Source organism: Syngnathoides biaculeatus, chromosome 16 (assembly GCF_019802595.1).
Source record: "Syngnathoides biaculeatus isolate LvHL_M chromosome 16, ASM1980259v1, whole genome shotgun sequence".
NCBI classification, from domain to species: Eukaryota; Metazoa; Chordata; class Actinopteri; order Syngnathiformes; family Syngnathidae; genus Syngnathoides; species Syngnathoides biaculeatus.
Genome location: NC_084655.1, coordinates 5,331,656 through 5,348,621, shown reverse-complemented (window position 1 = coordinate 5,348,621; position 16,966 = coordinate 5,331,656). Strand labels below are relative to the sequence as shown.

At 42.7% G+C, this 16,966-nt stretch overlaps 1 protein-coding gene across 2 annotated transcripts; it reads right to left on the bottom strand.

Annotated features, from left to right (window-relative positions):
* Window positions 1-1,367: 1,367 nt before the first annotated feature.
* LOC133514921 (transmembrane protease serine 9-like) lies at window positions 1,368-16,634 on the bottom strand. 2 transcript variants are annotated; one of them, XM_061847027.1, is made up of 10 exons: window positions 16,574-16,634; window positions 15,127-15,147; window positions 14,876-15,038; window positions 11,507-11,769; window positions 9,560-9,705; window positions 7,766-8,138; window positions 7,390-7,555; window positions 3,160-3,422; window positions 2,575-2,723; window positions 1,368-2,163 (listed from the first exon to the last, which is right to left on the bottom strand). In XM_061847027.1, the coding sequence occupies exons 1-10, from the start codon at window positions 16,617-16,619 to the stop codon at window positions 1,936-1,938; spliced, it is 1,818 nt and encodes a 605-aa protein (XP_061703011.1). In that variant the 5' UTR covers window positions 16,620-16,634; the 3' UTR covers window positions 1,368-1,935. The 2 variants fall into 2 exon arrangements, with proteins under 2 accessions (XP_061703011.1, XP_061703012.1); XM_061847028.1 differs by lacking the exons at window positions 14,876-15,038; window positions 15,127-15,147; window positions 16,574-16,634 and adding an exon at window positions 13,726-13,795.
* Between the last annotated feature and the right edge of the window lie 332 nt (window positions 16,635-16,966).

Genomic DNA, 16,966 nt, shown 5'->3' with positions numbered 1-16,966 from the left:
GCGTAGGCCTCACAGTTCTGAGGACCGGGGTTCAAATAACAGCCCCGCCTGTGTGGAGTTTGTTTGTTCTCCTCTTGCCTGCATGGGTTTTCTCCTGGTGCTCCGGTTCCCTCCCACGTCCCAGAAATATGCAGTAAGTGGAGACTCTAAATTGTCTGTACGTGTGATTGTGAGTGCGACTGTTGTCTGTCTCCTTGTGCCCTGCGATTGGGTTGCAACCAGCTCAGGATGTACCCCGCCTCCTTCAACAGCTGGGATAGGCTCCAGTGCTCCCACGACCTTTGTGAGGATAAGCGGCTAAGAAAATGGATGGGTGGATATTAAGGTTTGTTTTATCAGTGGCTCTTAACATTGTTGGAAATACTGAATCATGCAAATTTCATACTTGCATTTACCCAAATACACTTTTTTTTGGTTTTCAAATTCCAAACATGCTGTATATCCTACATATTTTCTCAGTTCAGAAATGTGCTGCTTCACCTTGATGAGTAGCTCCCTCACCAACAGTGTTTCTCTTCAGCTGTGAGGACAGAGCATCTTTTTTTAAACCATCCAATTTTCAAGTGGGCAAAAGTATTGGAACATACATGATTCATCTATCCATCCATTTTCTGAGCCGCTCATCCTCACGATGAGTGCTGGAGCCTATCCCAGCTATCTTCGGGTAGGAGGTGGGGTACCCCCTTAACTGGTTGCCAGCCAATCACAGGGCAGATAGAAACAACTATTCGCATTCACAATCACACCTAAGGGCAATTTAGAGTTGCTAATGAATGCATGTTTTTGGGATTAGGGAGGATACCGGAGTGCACGGAGAAAACCCACGCTGGGACGGGGAGAACAAGCAAACTACACAGGCATGGTCAGCATTTGAACCCTAGTGAACCCCCATGTGAACCTAAAATGTTTTTTTTTGCTGAATTAATTTATGCAGGAAATCATTTTGGTTCCCTCGCCCTGTGTGAAAATGTAATGCCCCCCCCAAACCTAATAACTGGTTGGCCATCTGTAACTGGCAGTACACTGAAACCAGAAAGTATTCACCACCCTTAATTTTTTCACCATTTTGCTATTTTAGAGATATGTTATAAAGATGATTTGGGTGTAGTTTTTTTTAATCTATATAGAATATCTCATAATGACAAAGAAAGCATTTTCAGGCAGTTGTGCAAACTTATCTTGCATTCATTCATCTTCTGTTCCACTTACAATTACACAGGTCATAGGCCTGCTGGAGCCTGTCCCAGCAATCTTCGGGCGAGAGGCAAATTTACTGAAAAGGCAAACATGATTACATTCGTATTTACACCTTTGTCTTGAGATTTTATTGAAGCATCTTTGAAAACAATCTCAAATTCAAGTTTCTTGGGCATGTCTATACAAGCTTGGCACAGTTTTTTGGGGGCATTTTCTCCCAATATTTCTCAGCAGACCTTCTCAAAATCAGAGATAGACAGTATCAGAGGACAGACATTTTTAAGTTTTTCCAGAGATTTTCCATTGGATTCAAATCTGGGTTGCACTGAACAGGTCTGTCGATTTCACGGCTTCCTCTTTAAGACTCAATTATCTACTCAACTGTATACAGACTATAAAACACTTTGAGAAACAGCGCCAACTTTAACATAATGCTGTACATAAAGATTGAATACAAATAAAACAGAAAAGACTATTGCCATTGAATGGTGCAGATAAAATTGGGGTTAAGAAAAGAGAAAACAATCAATGATAAAATAATCATATCAGAGAGTAATGTGTAGTGTATGGCTATATCAGTTGTGCTTGTAAATAAAAACAAGTGTATTCCAACTTTAATTGGTGTTACTGTATCTACAAATTTCTTCAAATGAGAATTTGTGCAATTTTTCTTACTCTTAAAATAAGAAGAAAACAAATCTAGCTCTTCAGCTAGGATTTCATGCTAACCATTGTCATTTATGGCAGTGGAACCTCAAGGTCCGGGTCAGTGCCTGTAGATGTAAAGGTGACAAAGCCTGGTAGGTTGTTGTCACCCGTTTGGCTGCTGATCCAATCCTGGTACCGGGAAACCCGCGTGTAGACACCTGGAAACTCTGGTGTGGCGCAACCTACTCCAAAGCTCACCAGCCCACTCTGGATCCACACGGACCCTTGTTTGCTCACCATGGGACTGCCAGAATCACCCTGTGGAACACCGAGATCTCCTGGTTAGTAGAGACATCAATGACAGGCACAAATCAACTGATAAACTTGAAAGTTGCAATAATTGTTGTGTTGTATATTTACGGCTTGTGGAAAACACAAAACCACGTTGACCAAATAAATGTTCCCAAATTTAGACAATATCGCTTCAAATTGCAGCGTAATTCGTGAATGTTTCATAATAAAATAAAAAAATTACAAGATGAAACTGTTCAAATGTCAATGTTCTTTGTGTTCGAAAGTGTAACTCCACAGTTACACTGACAAAGGTGTCTGCAGCCTTCTTTTGCAAAACATTCAAATTGATTGAGATGTACCTCTTTTCCACCATGCAAATAGCCCTGATCTACAAATGAGCTTTGGTTGGTGTTGCATTCAAAAGCATTATGTCACCTGACAGGCGTCCTTTCCCCCCTCTCTCAGGCCGGCACAAATCATGTTGTCTGTGATAGTTGCCACTTCGCTGTAGTCGAGACTGCACTGACGGTTCCCTACCACGGGAACCTCCACCTCCATCAGATTTTGGGGTGGCGGTAGAGGAACTGCGCGCACACGCACACACATGCACGCACACGAAAAGCAACTCAGTGAGCTCTGACAAGCTAAGATCAGTGCTAAATGAAAAGAGGACATTTTGTGAACATCAAAGAAAAATCAAGCATTCAACAGCAAAAAACCTCAGACCATTTTTTTTAATAAACATTGGTCACAATATAATCCATCCAATTCTACTGATGATTTGTCGTCACTTCCATTCTGCAGCTGACAATGATTTTGCCTGACAAGGTGCCTGCTTATTTTGATTATTTGATTTAATTCTTACTTCACACCAAATTAATCAGAGTATGTTCTGTATTTTGACAAGTGCTGACACAAGGTGTTCTTGCTTTAAAAAATAAAAAGGGGGGTGGGGAATCATCTCCCCGTCAATGCACTTTTTTGTAACCCTATCCAAGATAAATGGGAGGGCCAACTGACCTCCCAAGCCGATGGTCCCCCAGCCAGTGACCCAGCTGTCGGTTCCGGTGAAGAAGGAGCTTTGGGCCTCCGCCAGGCAGACCGGTCGGATGAAGTCAGTGAAAGTCACGGGTGAGGAAAGCCTCAACATGGCCAGGTCGTTGTCAAGGGTGCGTGAGTTGAAGTCAGGATGCTGGATGATCTCAATGATGCGCCGGCGTACCTCGTGAGGGTTGGGACCCTCCTGGCTTTGACGACCCAAATACGCCCTTTCGCGTCTTGGTCTGCACGCATACGCACAAATGCACACTATGACATTATTCGAGACTGCGTCAGGTGTGGCCAATCAGCATCATCCACTAGTCAGACGATGCAAGCTCTGGACCAGGAACAAATATTTGGCTGTTCCTCAGTATTATTCACTGTGTTGTAGGCATCAAGTAAATACCGTATGTCTATACTGACGTGATTTCTATACTCAGGGTATTGTCTTGCTCTTCATTAATACACTTACCATATATCCATCCATTTTCTAAAATGCTTGTCGTTACAAGTGTCACGGGAGTACTGGCGCTAATCCCATCTTCAGGCAGGAGGCAGGCTACACCCTGAACTGGTTGCCAGCCAATTTCCGGCTACATAGAAAAAAAACAACCATTCTTCTTTGCATTCACAATTACGGGCTATTTGGAGTCTTCAATCAACCTACCATGGATGTTTTTGGGTTTGGGAAGGAAACTGGAGTCTTCTTCTTTTCCTTTGGGCTTGTCCTGTTTGGGGTCGCCACAGAGTGTCATCTTTATCCATCCAAGCCCATCTGTTGCGTCTTCCTCTCTAACACCAACTGCCCTCATGTTTTCCCTAGCAACATCCATCAACCATCTCTTTGGTCTTCCTCTTGCTCTTTTGCCTGGCAACTCCATCCTCAGCACCCTTCTACCAATATACTCACTCTCTCGCCTCTGGACATGCCCAAACCATCGAAGTCTGCTCTCTCTAACCTTGTCTCTAAAACATCCAACTTTGGCTGTCCCTCTAATGAGCTAATTTCTAATCCTATCCAACCTGGTCACTCCAAGCGAGAACCTCAGCATCTTCAGTTCTGCTACCTCAAGTTCTGCTTCCTGTTGTTTCTTCAGTGCCATCGTCTCTAATTCGTACATCATGGGCAGCCTCACCACTGTTTTATAAACTTTGCCTTCCATCCTAGCGGAGAGTCTTCTGTCACATAGAACACCAGACACCTTTCGCCAACTGTTTCACGCCGCTTGGACCCATTTCTTCACTTGTTTACCACACTCACCTTTGCTCTGGATTGTTGGATGTTGTATTTGAAGTCATCCATCCTTGCGATCTCTTCACCCTGGAGCCTCACTCTTCCCATCCCTCCTTCTCATTCATGTACGTATATTCTGTTTTACTTCATCTAATCTTCATTCATCTCCTTTCCAGTGTATGCCTCCATCTTTATAATTGTTCCTCCCCCTGCTTTCACTGTAAATCCAAATATCATCTGCAAACAACATGGTCTAAGGGGATTCCAGTTTGGCCTCATCTGTCTGCCTATCCATTACAACAGCAAACAGGAAAGGGCTCAGAGGTGATCCCTGATGTAGTCCCACCTCCACCTTAAGTTCTTCTGTCACACCTACAGCACACCTCACCACTGTTCTGCTGCCATCATACATGTCCTTTACTATTCTAACATATTTCTCCACCACACCAGATTTACACATGCAGTACCACAGTTCCTCTCTTGGTACTCTATCATAGGCTTTCTCTAGATCCGCAAAGACATAATGTAGCTCCTTCTGACCTTCTCTGTACTTTTCAATTTGCATCCTCGGGGCAAATAATGCATCTGTGGTACTCTTTCTAGGCATGAAGCCATACCGTTGCTCGCAGATACTGACTTCCGATCTGAGTCTACCCTCCACTACTCTTTCCCATAACTTTATTGTGTGGTTCATCACCTTTATTCCTCTATAGTTGCCACAGCTCTGCAAGTCCCCTTTATTCTTAAAAATGGGAACTAGCACAGTTTTCATCCATTCTTTAGGCATCTTCTCACCTGCTAGTATTCTGTTGAATAAGTTGGTCAAAAACTCCACAGGCACCTCTCCAAATTGCTTCCATAACTCCACAGGTATGTCATCAGGACCAACTGCCTTTCCATTTTTCATCCTCTTTAGTGCCTTTCTAAATTCCCACTTACTAATCATTGCCACTTCCTGGTCCTTTACACTTGCCTCTTCAACTCTTACTTCTCTCTTTTCTTCATTCATCAACTTCTCAAAGTTTCCCCCCCCCCATCTATTTATTAGCACACTACTGACATCAGTCAACACGTTTTTATCTCTATCCTTAATCACACTTTACCTGCTGCACATCCTTCCCATCTCTCTCCCGCTGTCTGGCCAACCTGTCGAGATCCTTTTCTCCTTCTTTTGTGTCCAACCTGGTGTACATCTCATCATATTCCTCTTGTTTAGCCTTCGCCACCTCTATCTTTCTCGACATCGCATCTCAATGTATTCCTTTCTCCTCTCCTCTGCTAACCTCTTTCCTTGTATGACTTCCACCAAGTATCCCCCCCTTTCCTACCAGAAGGCACACCAAGTACTCTCCTGCCTGTTTGTCCGATCACCTTGGCTGTAGTAGTCCAGTCTTTCGGGAGTTCCTCCTGTCCATCAAGAGCCTGTCCCTCTTTCCGAAAGGCCACACAACATTCTTCCTTTCTCAACTTCCACCACATGGTTCTCTGCTCTACCTTTGTTTTCTTAATCTTCCTACCCACCACCAGAGGCATCCTACACACCACTATCCTATGCTGTTGAGCTACACTCCCCTACCACTACCTTACAGTCAGTCACCTTCTTCAGACTACAGGAAGGAACGGAACTGGAGTGCTTGGAGAAAATACGTAGGTACGGGGAGAACATGCAAACTCCACACAGGCGGGACCAGGATTGAACCCCAGTCCTCAGAACTGTGAACCCAATACTCGAACCAGTTGCTCCACTGTTCCACTAGCACACATACTGTTAGCATTATAACACTGATCATTGGACGTAGTCCACAACCACAAGGAGAAATCTCATCATTGTATTGAAGTAATTTCTCAGGTAGCTATTTTGATATATTTTAACATACAAACCATACGCATGTAAGCATTGTATTAATACTCATTTGAAATAGCTTGCATGTTATTATTCTTTACTTTTATTGTGTTGTATTTGTTACTTATTATGTTGACACAATGTGCTTGGTATCACAGCACAGGCAGTGAGTCTCAAACTGGGATCCTCTCGCTGGGGGTGGGGGTCTGCAAAATTATTTTCACTTAAATTGGGTTGTAATTTCAAAAAGTGCACACCTACCTGCATATGGGGATCAATAAACTCATGATAAACCAATGACTCCTCGCTACTTTGACTTTGGACTGACTAAAAGCTCTTATATGACGAATGGGTGACCATCACGTGACTAAAGGTTTTTTTTTCAAGAATATATTATATTATGCTTATTAAAGAAGGAATAAATATAGTCATGTTTTGTACATATTATGGCGGCCAGGGAGATTACTGGTTAGCACATATGCCACACAGTTCTAAGGACTGGGGTTCAAATCCCAGCGCTGCCTGTGTGGCTTTTGCAACATGATCTTCTGCCTGGGTTTCCTCCCAATTCTCCAGAAAAGGTATTGTAGGTTGATTGAAGACTTTAAATTCGACATGAGTGTGAATGGTTATTTGTCTTTGTGCCCTTTGAGGATTGGGAATCAGTTGAGGGTGTACCCCGTCTTTCACCCAAAGATAGCTGGGATAGGCTCAAGCTTGCCCATGACCCTTGTGGGGATAAACAAGACAGAAAATGGATGGATTGATATTATATATATTACACATTTTTTTCAAGAATATCGTTCTGTTTTTTTAATAACTCACCTCTCCCCCAAAAAAACATGACGTTACAAGAATAAAGTTGTTACATTTTGAATGTCTTCCCTCCTTAAACTTAAAATACAACTTTACCTTTGATAAATATATAATTCTCATAAATGACCACTTTTTAATCCTCCTCTGTGTCTTTGTTCTTGTAAAGATTACAACTGTTTTTCTTAAGAAAAGAATGTCTCCTCCTAACATTGACTTTTTGCCTATAAAAATTATTAATTTGTTGTCATAAGGTAAATTTTTTTGTCTGAAATATTGCATGCATTTGTGCGTGTGTGTATGTGTATCCGTGTCTCACCTATTACGGAAGCAATGTGCAGCCGACAGCACCCACTCGTTGTTGATGAGCGACCCACCACAGATATGTCTCCTCGATCTGTGCAGACTCACCTGCCAGGGCCACGCACCCGGAGGGGCCTCCTGACCCCCCACAATGCGGGTGTTGAAAGGGACCCGCCCGCACACTGAAAATGCACACACACACACACACACACACACACACACACACACACACACACACACACACCACACACACACACACACACACACACACGAGGGTCGGTAAACATTTTCTGCACAAGACCCAAATTCGATTTTTAAAACAAACAGATTACCCAACTCATTTGTGAATAAGCGTATAAATGAGATAAAGACAAAAAGAGGCTGCAAATCACCATTAAGGAGTAGGCTAGTGGACGTGTTGTTGGACAGTGTGGTTGCGGTGAGGCGTATTGTTGGGGAGGTGGGTGGGGTAGTTGTGGGCTGGGTGGAGATGGTGGTGGTCGGTGGGGTAGTGGTGGTGGCGAGGGGAGGTGGCAGCCCATTGCAGCTAACGTCCAGGTCTGAGTCCGTGCCCGGGGACGTGAAGGTGACAAAGCCTGGAAGGTTGTCGTTGCCTGTGTGGATGCTGATCCAATCCTGGTACTGGGACACCCGTGCGTAGACACCCGGAAACTCTGGAAGGGCGCAACCTACACCAAAGCTCACCACACCACTCTGGACCCACACTGACCCTTGTTTGCTCACCATGGGACCGCCAGAATCACCCTGTGGAACACCACATTGTCTCTGTTAGGCTGGAGTCAAGATCACGTTGCTTTCTGTGGCATGCCATTTATGGATTCATTTTTAAATTATACTTTTGCTTTTAAATCAGGAAATGCTCTTATCCTGGGCTATTTCCCAGCGCTTCTTCAACCTGAGCTAGTACGCACACAAGGACTTTTCACAACTTAAAAGATTTTTTTACCAATGTTCCAGGCCTCACACAAGAAGATAACAATAAAAATGTAGTGTTGCTTCTGTCATGTGTTGACACTGAGGCAACCCCTCACGGGACCAGCCGAAAGAAACTTTTTAGTATTGCTCATATTTTACACAACAGCACACACATCAAGGTTCTATTCTACACCAATATAAAATCCAGTCATCCAAGAGGGAATTCTTGCATGATCAAACCTAATTGAACAAAAACGAAGAAGAAACACTACCAGAGTTTTGCTGAGGGGACCAGAAGTGGGAGCATTTTAAGAATGGCGATGTTGTCAGTAATAAGACTTGTTTTGGAAAATACGTCATGCTGTCAATGAATGCACTTGTATAAAAAAAACAACAAAAACAAAACAACATTATGCAGGACAAATAACTAGTTGCATGTATAACCATGACTATGGACAATTTAGTCTACAACCAACCTACCCTGCATGTTTTTGGGAGAAAACTGGAGTACCTGGAGAAAACCCATATCGGCATGCAGAGAACAATGCAAACTCAACACAGGCAAGGCGGGATTTGAAGTCTTAGGTAGAAGTGCTAACTAGTTGTCCACCGTGACGCCTGTTTATAAATAATGTACCTTCAAAATTCAAGATTTTTAACCCCAACTTGTTTTGAACCCTATTATTGGGATAAATCCACTCTTAACTTACCTCAGACCAGAGGGTCATGTTATAAGATCATCTGTAAAATATAAGATAGTCTGGAGTTTCTTCTCCTTGGTCAGGAATGGGCAAAATCAGGACAAATTTCCAATAATTCTCTTGATCTGTGTACCAAGCTCTGCGGTTAGCAGGCCACTTGCTCCTGACTGTGCCTAAAACCAAGCTGAGGCTCTGAGGGGAGTGAGATTTTACTGTTGCTGTGCCAAAACTGCCTTAGCATGTTATACAGGAATCTGGATGATCTGTTGATGAATCATTTCTTCAAACCCAAGTCTTTTCCTTGGCCTTTGACATCTATTGAGATGTTGACTCATTTAACATTATTTTTATGTCTCTTGAGTTTTAATGCTCCTCTCAGGACAAAATATTGCTTCATTTAATTTAACCTACGTATTTACCCACCTTTGCAATTTTATGTGATCTTCACTAAGTATTGTAATATGTACTGTATTTAATGCTTTGTACCGTGCATTCTTTCAATTGGGTAAAATATGCTTTTTTAATTTGTCATGAAAAACATGAAGTCACCTGACAGGAGTCCTTTCCTCCCTCTCTCAGACCAGCGCAAATCATGTTGTCAGTAATTCTTCCTATGCCGTAGTCACATTGACACTGGCGGTTTCCTACTACGGGAACCTCCACTTCCATCAGGTCTTGGGGTGGCGGTAGAGGAACTGAACATACACAAAGCACAACAAGACTAAATGTGTGTCACAATCAGATTAAGTCTTCCCCTGGTATACCTTGGAATTACAAGTGTTCTTTTGGCTTGTCCTGTATGGGGTTGCAACAGCACGTCTTCGTTTTCTGTCACCCTATCTCCTGCATCTTCCTCTCTAACACCAACTCCCCCTGGCAGCTCCATCCTCAGCACTCTTCTTCCAATATCCGTACATTATGGCCGGCCTCACCACTGTTTTATAAACTTTGCCCTTCATCTCCGCGGAGACTCTTCTGTCACATAACACACCAAACACCTTCCGCCAGCTGTTATAACTTGCTTGGACCCATTTCTTCATTTCCTGACCACACTCATCATTGCTCTAGATTATTGACCCCAAGTATTTTAAGTCATCCACCCTTGCTATCTCTTCTCCCTGTAGCCTCACTCTTCCCCCACCACCTCTCTCATTCACACACATATATTCTGTTTTATTTTGGCTAATCTTCATTCCACTCCTTTCCAGTGCATGCCTCCATCTTTACAATGGTTCCTCCACCTGCTGCCTGCTTTCACTGCAAATCAAAATCTCATCTGCGAACATCATGGTCCATGGGGATTCTAGTCTAGTCTCATCTGTCAGTCTACCCATTACCACATCAAACAAGAAGGGGCTCAGAGCTGATTCCTGATGCAGTCCCACCTCCACCTTAAATTCTTCTGTCACACCTACGGCTCACCTCACCACTGTTCTACTCCCATCATACATGTCCTGTACTATTCTGACATATTTCTCCGCCACACCAGACTTACCCATGCAGTACCACAGTTCCTCTCTTGATACTCTGGATGGACAAAGACACAATGTAGATCCTTCAGACCTTCTCTGTATTTTTCCATCATCAGGGCAAATCACGCATCTGTGGTACTCTTTCTAGGCATAACACCATACTGTTGCTCGCAGATACTTATTTCTGTCCCGAGTCTCACCTCCACTACTCTTTCCCATAACTTCTGCTAATGTCTTTCCTTGTATGACTTCCTGTATTTTGGGGTTCCACAGCCAAAGTCTCCTCCTCCCCTTTCCTACCAGAAGACACACCAAGTACTCTCCTGCCCGTCTCTCTGATCACCTTGGCTGTTGTAGCCCAGTCCTCTGGGAGGTCCTCCTGTCCTTCGAGAGCCTGTCACGCTCTTCCTTTATAATAACCCCAACTCCATTTCTCTTCCCATCTAATCGATGGTAAAATAATTTAAATCCTGCTCCTAAACTTCTTGCCTTACTACCTTACCACCTCCTCTCATGGATGCACAGTATATCAACCTTTCTTTTAATCATCACGTCAACCACGTCCAGAACTTTTCCTGTCATAGTCCCAATATTCAAAATCCCTACACTCAGTTTTAGACTCTCTGCATTCATCTTCTTCTTCTGCCAGTGTTTCTGCTTTCCTCCTCTTCTTTCTCTTTGACCCACAGTAGCATAATTTTTACTGAAGCCCTGCAGGTAAACGGTGCCGGGGTGGACGTTGATAACCCAGGCCACGACTGATCTGGTATGGGATTCTTTAGAGGAACGCTCATACTTGTTTGGCAAAGTTTTAAGATGGAAGCACTTCCTGACGCAACCCTCTGCATTTATCTGGGTTTAGGACCGGGCTACAGATTGCATTGGCTTGTGCCTCCATAGGGCTGCATTGGTCTGATCCAGGTATAATATACAGGTACGTGTTTTGGTAAACATCAAAGACCATTTTCAAGGAACTAAAGTTAAATGCTTTTAAAAAACAGAGCAATTGGAAGTCTCAACTGACCTCCTGATCCGATGGTCCCCCAACCGGTGACCCAACTGTCAGTTCCGGCAAAGAAGGAGCTCTGGGCCGCTGCCAGGCAGACGGGGCCAATGAACTCATTGAAGGCCACAGGCGAGGAAAGCCGCAACAGGACCACATCATTGTCATTGGTGAACGGGTTGTAGTCGGGATGGAGGATGCGCTCCACGACACTGCGGCTCACCTCGTTAGGATTGGAACCCTGCTGGCTCTGACGGCCCAAAATCGCTGTCAAAGGCCTAGTACTGCACACAAACACACACACAGCATGAATTTTTTTTTTTTTGTTTTAGGTTTATATTGCTTTGTTATTATTAGTTGTTTTTGTGATTAATTTGGATTATTATTGTTTTGTTGTTGTATTTAAATACAACGTTTGGCCAACGAAGGCCACTTTTGGAGTATTGAAATGTATGAAAAGTCCATCCATTCATCAATCCATCCATGCATTCCTCCATTTTCTAATCTGCTTATCCTCACAAGGGTCACGGGATTGCCGGAGCCTATCTCAGATAGTTTTGGGTGAAAGGCTTACCCATGAAAAGTATTTTTTAAAAATGTCTTATTCGCAATTGAGTTGTTAGCAAGCCTGCCTCACATTTCATATGATGCAGGTTTGAATCCTGGCTCTCACCTTCCTGTGTGGAGTTTGCATGTTGCATGCCCTCCCCATCGGATACGTTCAGAAGATACATGTCAGCTTCACAGAAGGGTCTGTTCCCTCAATATTCTCTTTAAAACTCTCAAGTCTCCTTCAAAATCACTGTCTTTGGTTCACCAGACATGTCTGCTTTTGTGTTTTTGACCTCCTCAGCTCCCTCAGGTTTTTCAAAACCCTCATCTTTCGTGTCATCCTCAGCTTTACTGTCACTATTGCTGCCATTTGCTCATTATCTTTTTTTTTCCTCTTAGCCATTCCTCATTGCTGCCGTTGACATCATGCTCACCTGAATCAGACGGTATTTTCTTGGCTATCTTGTAGGCTTTGTGAGCAGAGTTAAAATGCTGGATCAGATGGTGAGACACAGCCTGATCCAGGATGAAAGCACAGACAATCCAGTGCACAAAAAGCTAATTTTGTATTTTAAATATCGGCGGCAACATAACATTAACCTTATAACAGTTTGGGAGCATCATCATCATCATCATCTCCCTCCTCTACCCCGTGTAGCTCGCAAGAATCTGGCTGCTTGAATAGTAAAAAGTCTGGGCACCCCTCCACTAAGACATCATTGTTTGAAATCATGCATGGCATGGAAGGTTCCCCTGCATAAACCGACACATGTCAAGGCCCGTCTTAAGTTTGCCAATGACCATTTGGACGATACAGAAGAGTCATGGGAGAACGTTTTGTGGTCAGATGAGACCAAAATTTAACTTTTTGGTCATTAGTCCACTAACTGTGTTTGGAGGAACACAAATGATCAGTTCCATTCCAAGAACTCCATCCCGACTGTGAAGCCTGTCAGTGGTAGCATCATGCTTTGGGAGAGTTTTTCTGCACATGGGACAGGACGACTGCACTGTATTGAAGGAGAGGATGACCGTGGCCATGTATTTTGAGATTTTGGGGAAAAACCTCTTTCCCTCAATCACAGCATTGAAGATGGGTTGCGGCTGAGTCTTTCAACATGACAATGACCTGAAGCACACAGCCAGGAAAACCAAGGAGTGGCTCCGTAAGAAGCATATCAAGGTTCTGGCGTGGCCTAACCAGTTTCCATACCTAAACCCAACAGAAAATCTTTGGAGAGAGCTGAAACTCAGTGTTTCTCAGCGACAGCCCAGAAACCTGTCTGATCTCGAGAAGATCTGTGTGGAGGAGTAGGCCAAAATCCCTCCTGCAGTGTGTGCAAACCTGATGAACAACTACTGGAAACGTTTGACCTCTGTAATTGCAAACAAAGGCTACTGTACCAAATATTAAATATTGTTTTTCTCAGGTGTTTAAATACTTATTTGCAACTGTATCACACAAATAAATAATTAAAAAAATCATACATTGTGATTTCTGGATTTTTCTTTTTAGATTAGCTCTCACAGTGGACATGCACCTAAAATGAACATTTCAGACCGCTCCATGATTTCTAAGTGAAAAAGGTACTGAGGCTGTGAGAGTACTGTATATAAAAATGTTATCCTTGAAATTGTTTTGTGCAACTAAACTGGAATTTGAAGTGTTATAAAAGAAAAATAGATACTTTACACAAATGGTAAGAACTGATAGTGTCATGATCCTGCCGCTCCAGCACGAGCTGTGCGGGTGTCCGCGCAGGTGCGCTGATTGGAAGGTGCACACCTGCGCCTCATGCAGCCTGATTATCCTGTGGATTTATATGACCGCGATGAGAACTGGCCGGGGGCCAGTTCGTTGATCTTCATGTCCCGTTCGTGTGCTCCGGTATCCCTGATTGAACCTGTGTGTACCGACCTCCGTCCGTTCTCCGACCAACCTTGTAAGCCTGACTCCTTCGTTACTTCTGCCTGCTTTGATTGTTCTCCTGTGTACCGACTCCTGCCTGTCCGCTCATCTGCTCTCTTCACCCGACGTCCCAATTACCGCTGCTGCACCGGACTGCCTGCTCGATCCCCTACCTCTGCATATAATAAACGTGTCTCCTTGAACTACCTTGCATCTTCTGAGTCCTGCATTTGGGTCCTACTCTCGTTCCGATGGGACGTGACAGATAGTAGTGCAAAACTATTCAGTAAAAAAAATAAAATGTAATATTTAAACCCATCATATACGTAAGTGGCATCTATCAGTGTTTTTTTTTTTACCCTTATTGGAGGTATGAAACTCAAGTTTTGTACCATACGTACATTTACCAAGCCCTTTGTAATTGGAAAAATAAAATTTGTTTTTAAATTCAAAACAAACATTTTATTCGTGCGCAAAATAAACCATGCACCAGTTCCATACAAAATCATTCTGTTTCAAGATCAAATTCAACAAAACAGGAATTTCAACGGAAGAAACAAACAAAACATCCAGTTTGAGTGAAAATTTACTGCAAATTAATGTGACGTTTACTGTTAGGGTTCACATTGGCCGATGGCGTTGTCCCATTTTGACAACAGTGTATGTTCCTTTTCTTAGCAATAATGTTACTATCCTAAAATAATGTTTGCTAAGATATATTGTAAGAAACATTGTGAGTGTTTTCTTGTAGTCAGACGGTACACAATTTTTTTGCGACACAAAAAAGTTGAGACATGTTAAGCATTAAATCCTTTTGATACGCATTTAATTTTCTTAGCATTAGCAGCCAACCAGATAATCGAACTGGAAATTGTGAATTTGTGCTTTCTCTTTGGGGAAATTGAGTCGTGTTTGTGTGTGTTTCTGACCTGAAGATGCAATGTGCGGCTGACAGCACCCACTCGCTGTTGATGAGCGACCCCCCGCAGAAGTGGATCCCAAATATCTGCAGGCTCACCTGCCAGGGCCACGCACCACGGGGGGCTGCCTCACCCCCCACGATGCGAGGGTTGAGCGGAGGCCTCCCGCATACTGAGCATGAGCACACACACGCACACAAGAATTGAAGTTAGTCACAAGGGAGGAAGGGAGCTGGGGAGAAAGGAATGCTGCGACTCACCATTGAGTTGTGCACCACACTCTGAAAATACACATGATAAATGTCAAACTTAATTCTGTGATTGATACAGTTGCGCTGACAATTTATTTGTATTTAATCATTTTAATATATGAAATATATTTTAAAAGTATTTTTATATTAAAAACGAAAAAATATTGAATTAAAAAAATCAAAACATCTGGAAAAAAAATCATCAAAACTTGTCCAAGAATGTCACCAAAAAGCAAAATGAGACGACAAACATTTACTCTAGAAAGTCTAAAATGTTTTACTGTCAATCATAGAGCTGATATTAATACCTATTGACACTGCTTCTGACCACTGCTTCACATCTGTGTTGCATCAAGTCAGGGATTCCCAAACAGTGGCATGAGTGCTCTTCAGGTGTGCCATGGGAAATTATCAAATGAAAAAAAAAAATTCCAAGAAACAAAGTATCTTCATAAAGTATGAAGTTTTAGATTTTCTGTCAATATTGGAGCTAGTACTCAGTCATATCGAACGTGTTTCTAGCAGCAGCTTCACATCTGTGTTACATGGAGTCAATTATCTTTTATTTTTATTTTTATGTCAGATCAGGACCATTGGACAATGTTTCCCAATGAAGAGTTTTCTCTTCACGATCTCAGAAGTTGTTCGTATGAGTGACTACTTCTAGCAACCGTGGCGATCTGTGTTGTATGGAGTCCACCCACCAGCGTCACCTGTGTTAATGGTCTCATCTAAGTTCATATGGTTTCTGGTCAGGAATAGTAGTTGACAACTGACTCCATGCTAAATGTGAACCAGCTATTAGTCTACAATTGCTCTTTCTTGACGCTTTGCCTGAATTTTCTGTGATGTTTTGATTTGGAAGCTAGCCTTCAGTGTTGTATTGTATACACCTGCGTAGATCAAAGATCATATAAGGATGCTCATGTAATCAAACCAATGAAAAAGGCTGCCTGCACCAAATTCAGAAAACGGTACCACTACACCATCAGTGACCTCATTGTACGTAGATACTGGATATCGAAAAGTATCAGCAATTGGTTGCCAGTCAATCGCAAGGCACATAGCCTATAGGCGAACACTTCAAACTGAGTCTTACCACAAATAGTGAAAATCCATGGAACCCCCCCAAAAGTTTACAATTACCCTTAGATGACGCTAAATGGGGGAAAAGCACTACTTTTATCTAAATGAAGCTCCTCAAGTCACTTGCATCCCTAATAGTTTCTAGGTTTGTGTTTTAGTATTTCTTCCTTCTCCAATGGCCAGCCAAAGAATAATTCAGAAGACAAAAAAAAATCATGTTTTATTCTATCATTCAACATAGCAGTACTTTTATATTAGAAGACTCTTTTTTTGTCTAATAAGCACACAAGGATAAAATGGAAAGTACTATTTTCAAATAATTGTATGTAAACGTCTCTGACACCCCCATGAAAAAAAAATGATGTCTGACCTATGAGCAGCAGCAGTAGAAGCAACGTTGACTTTGACACGTCCATGACAAGGCCAGAGGATGCCCGATGCCCTCTGCAACCACCTTAGTACTTAAACAGGACACGCCTACATTCTTCACTGCCAACACCTCTGTAGTGACGACATCCATGTATCTGCATACATGCTAGATACATACTGCATGTATCTGTTTCCCCAAAAGTTGTGCAATTAAATTACTTTTGTTCTCTTCTTCTTTTTCCAAGACAGATGACAACACACCAACATGTCTCCATTTCAAGATGACAAGTGTTGTTATTTTTGTCTTCTTGGCATTTGTTATCTTATCAGGTTTTGCATCCAGGGTCAAAACATTTTCAGTGGAAATTCCCCAACTTATCATTATTGTGTCAAT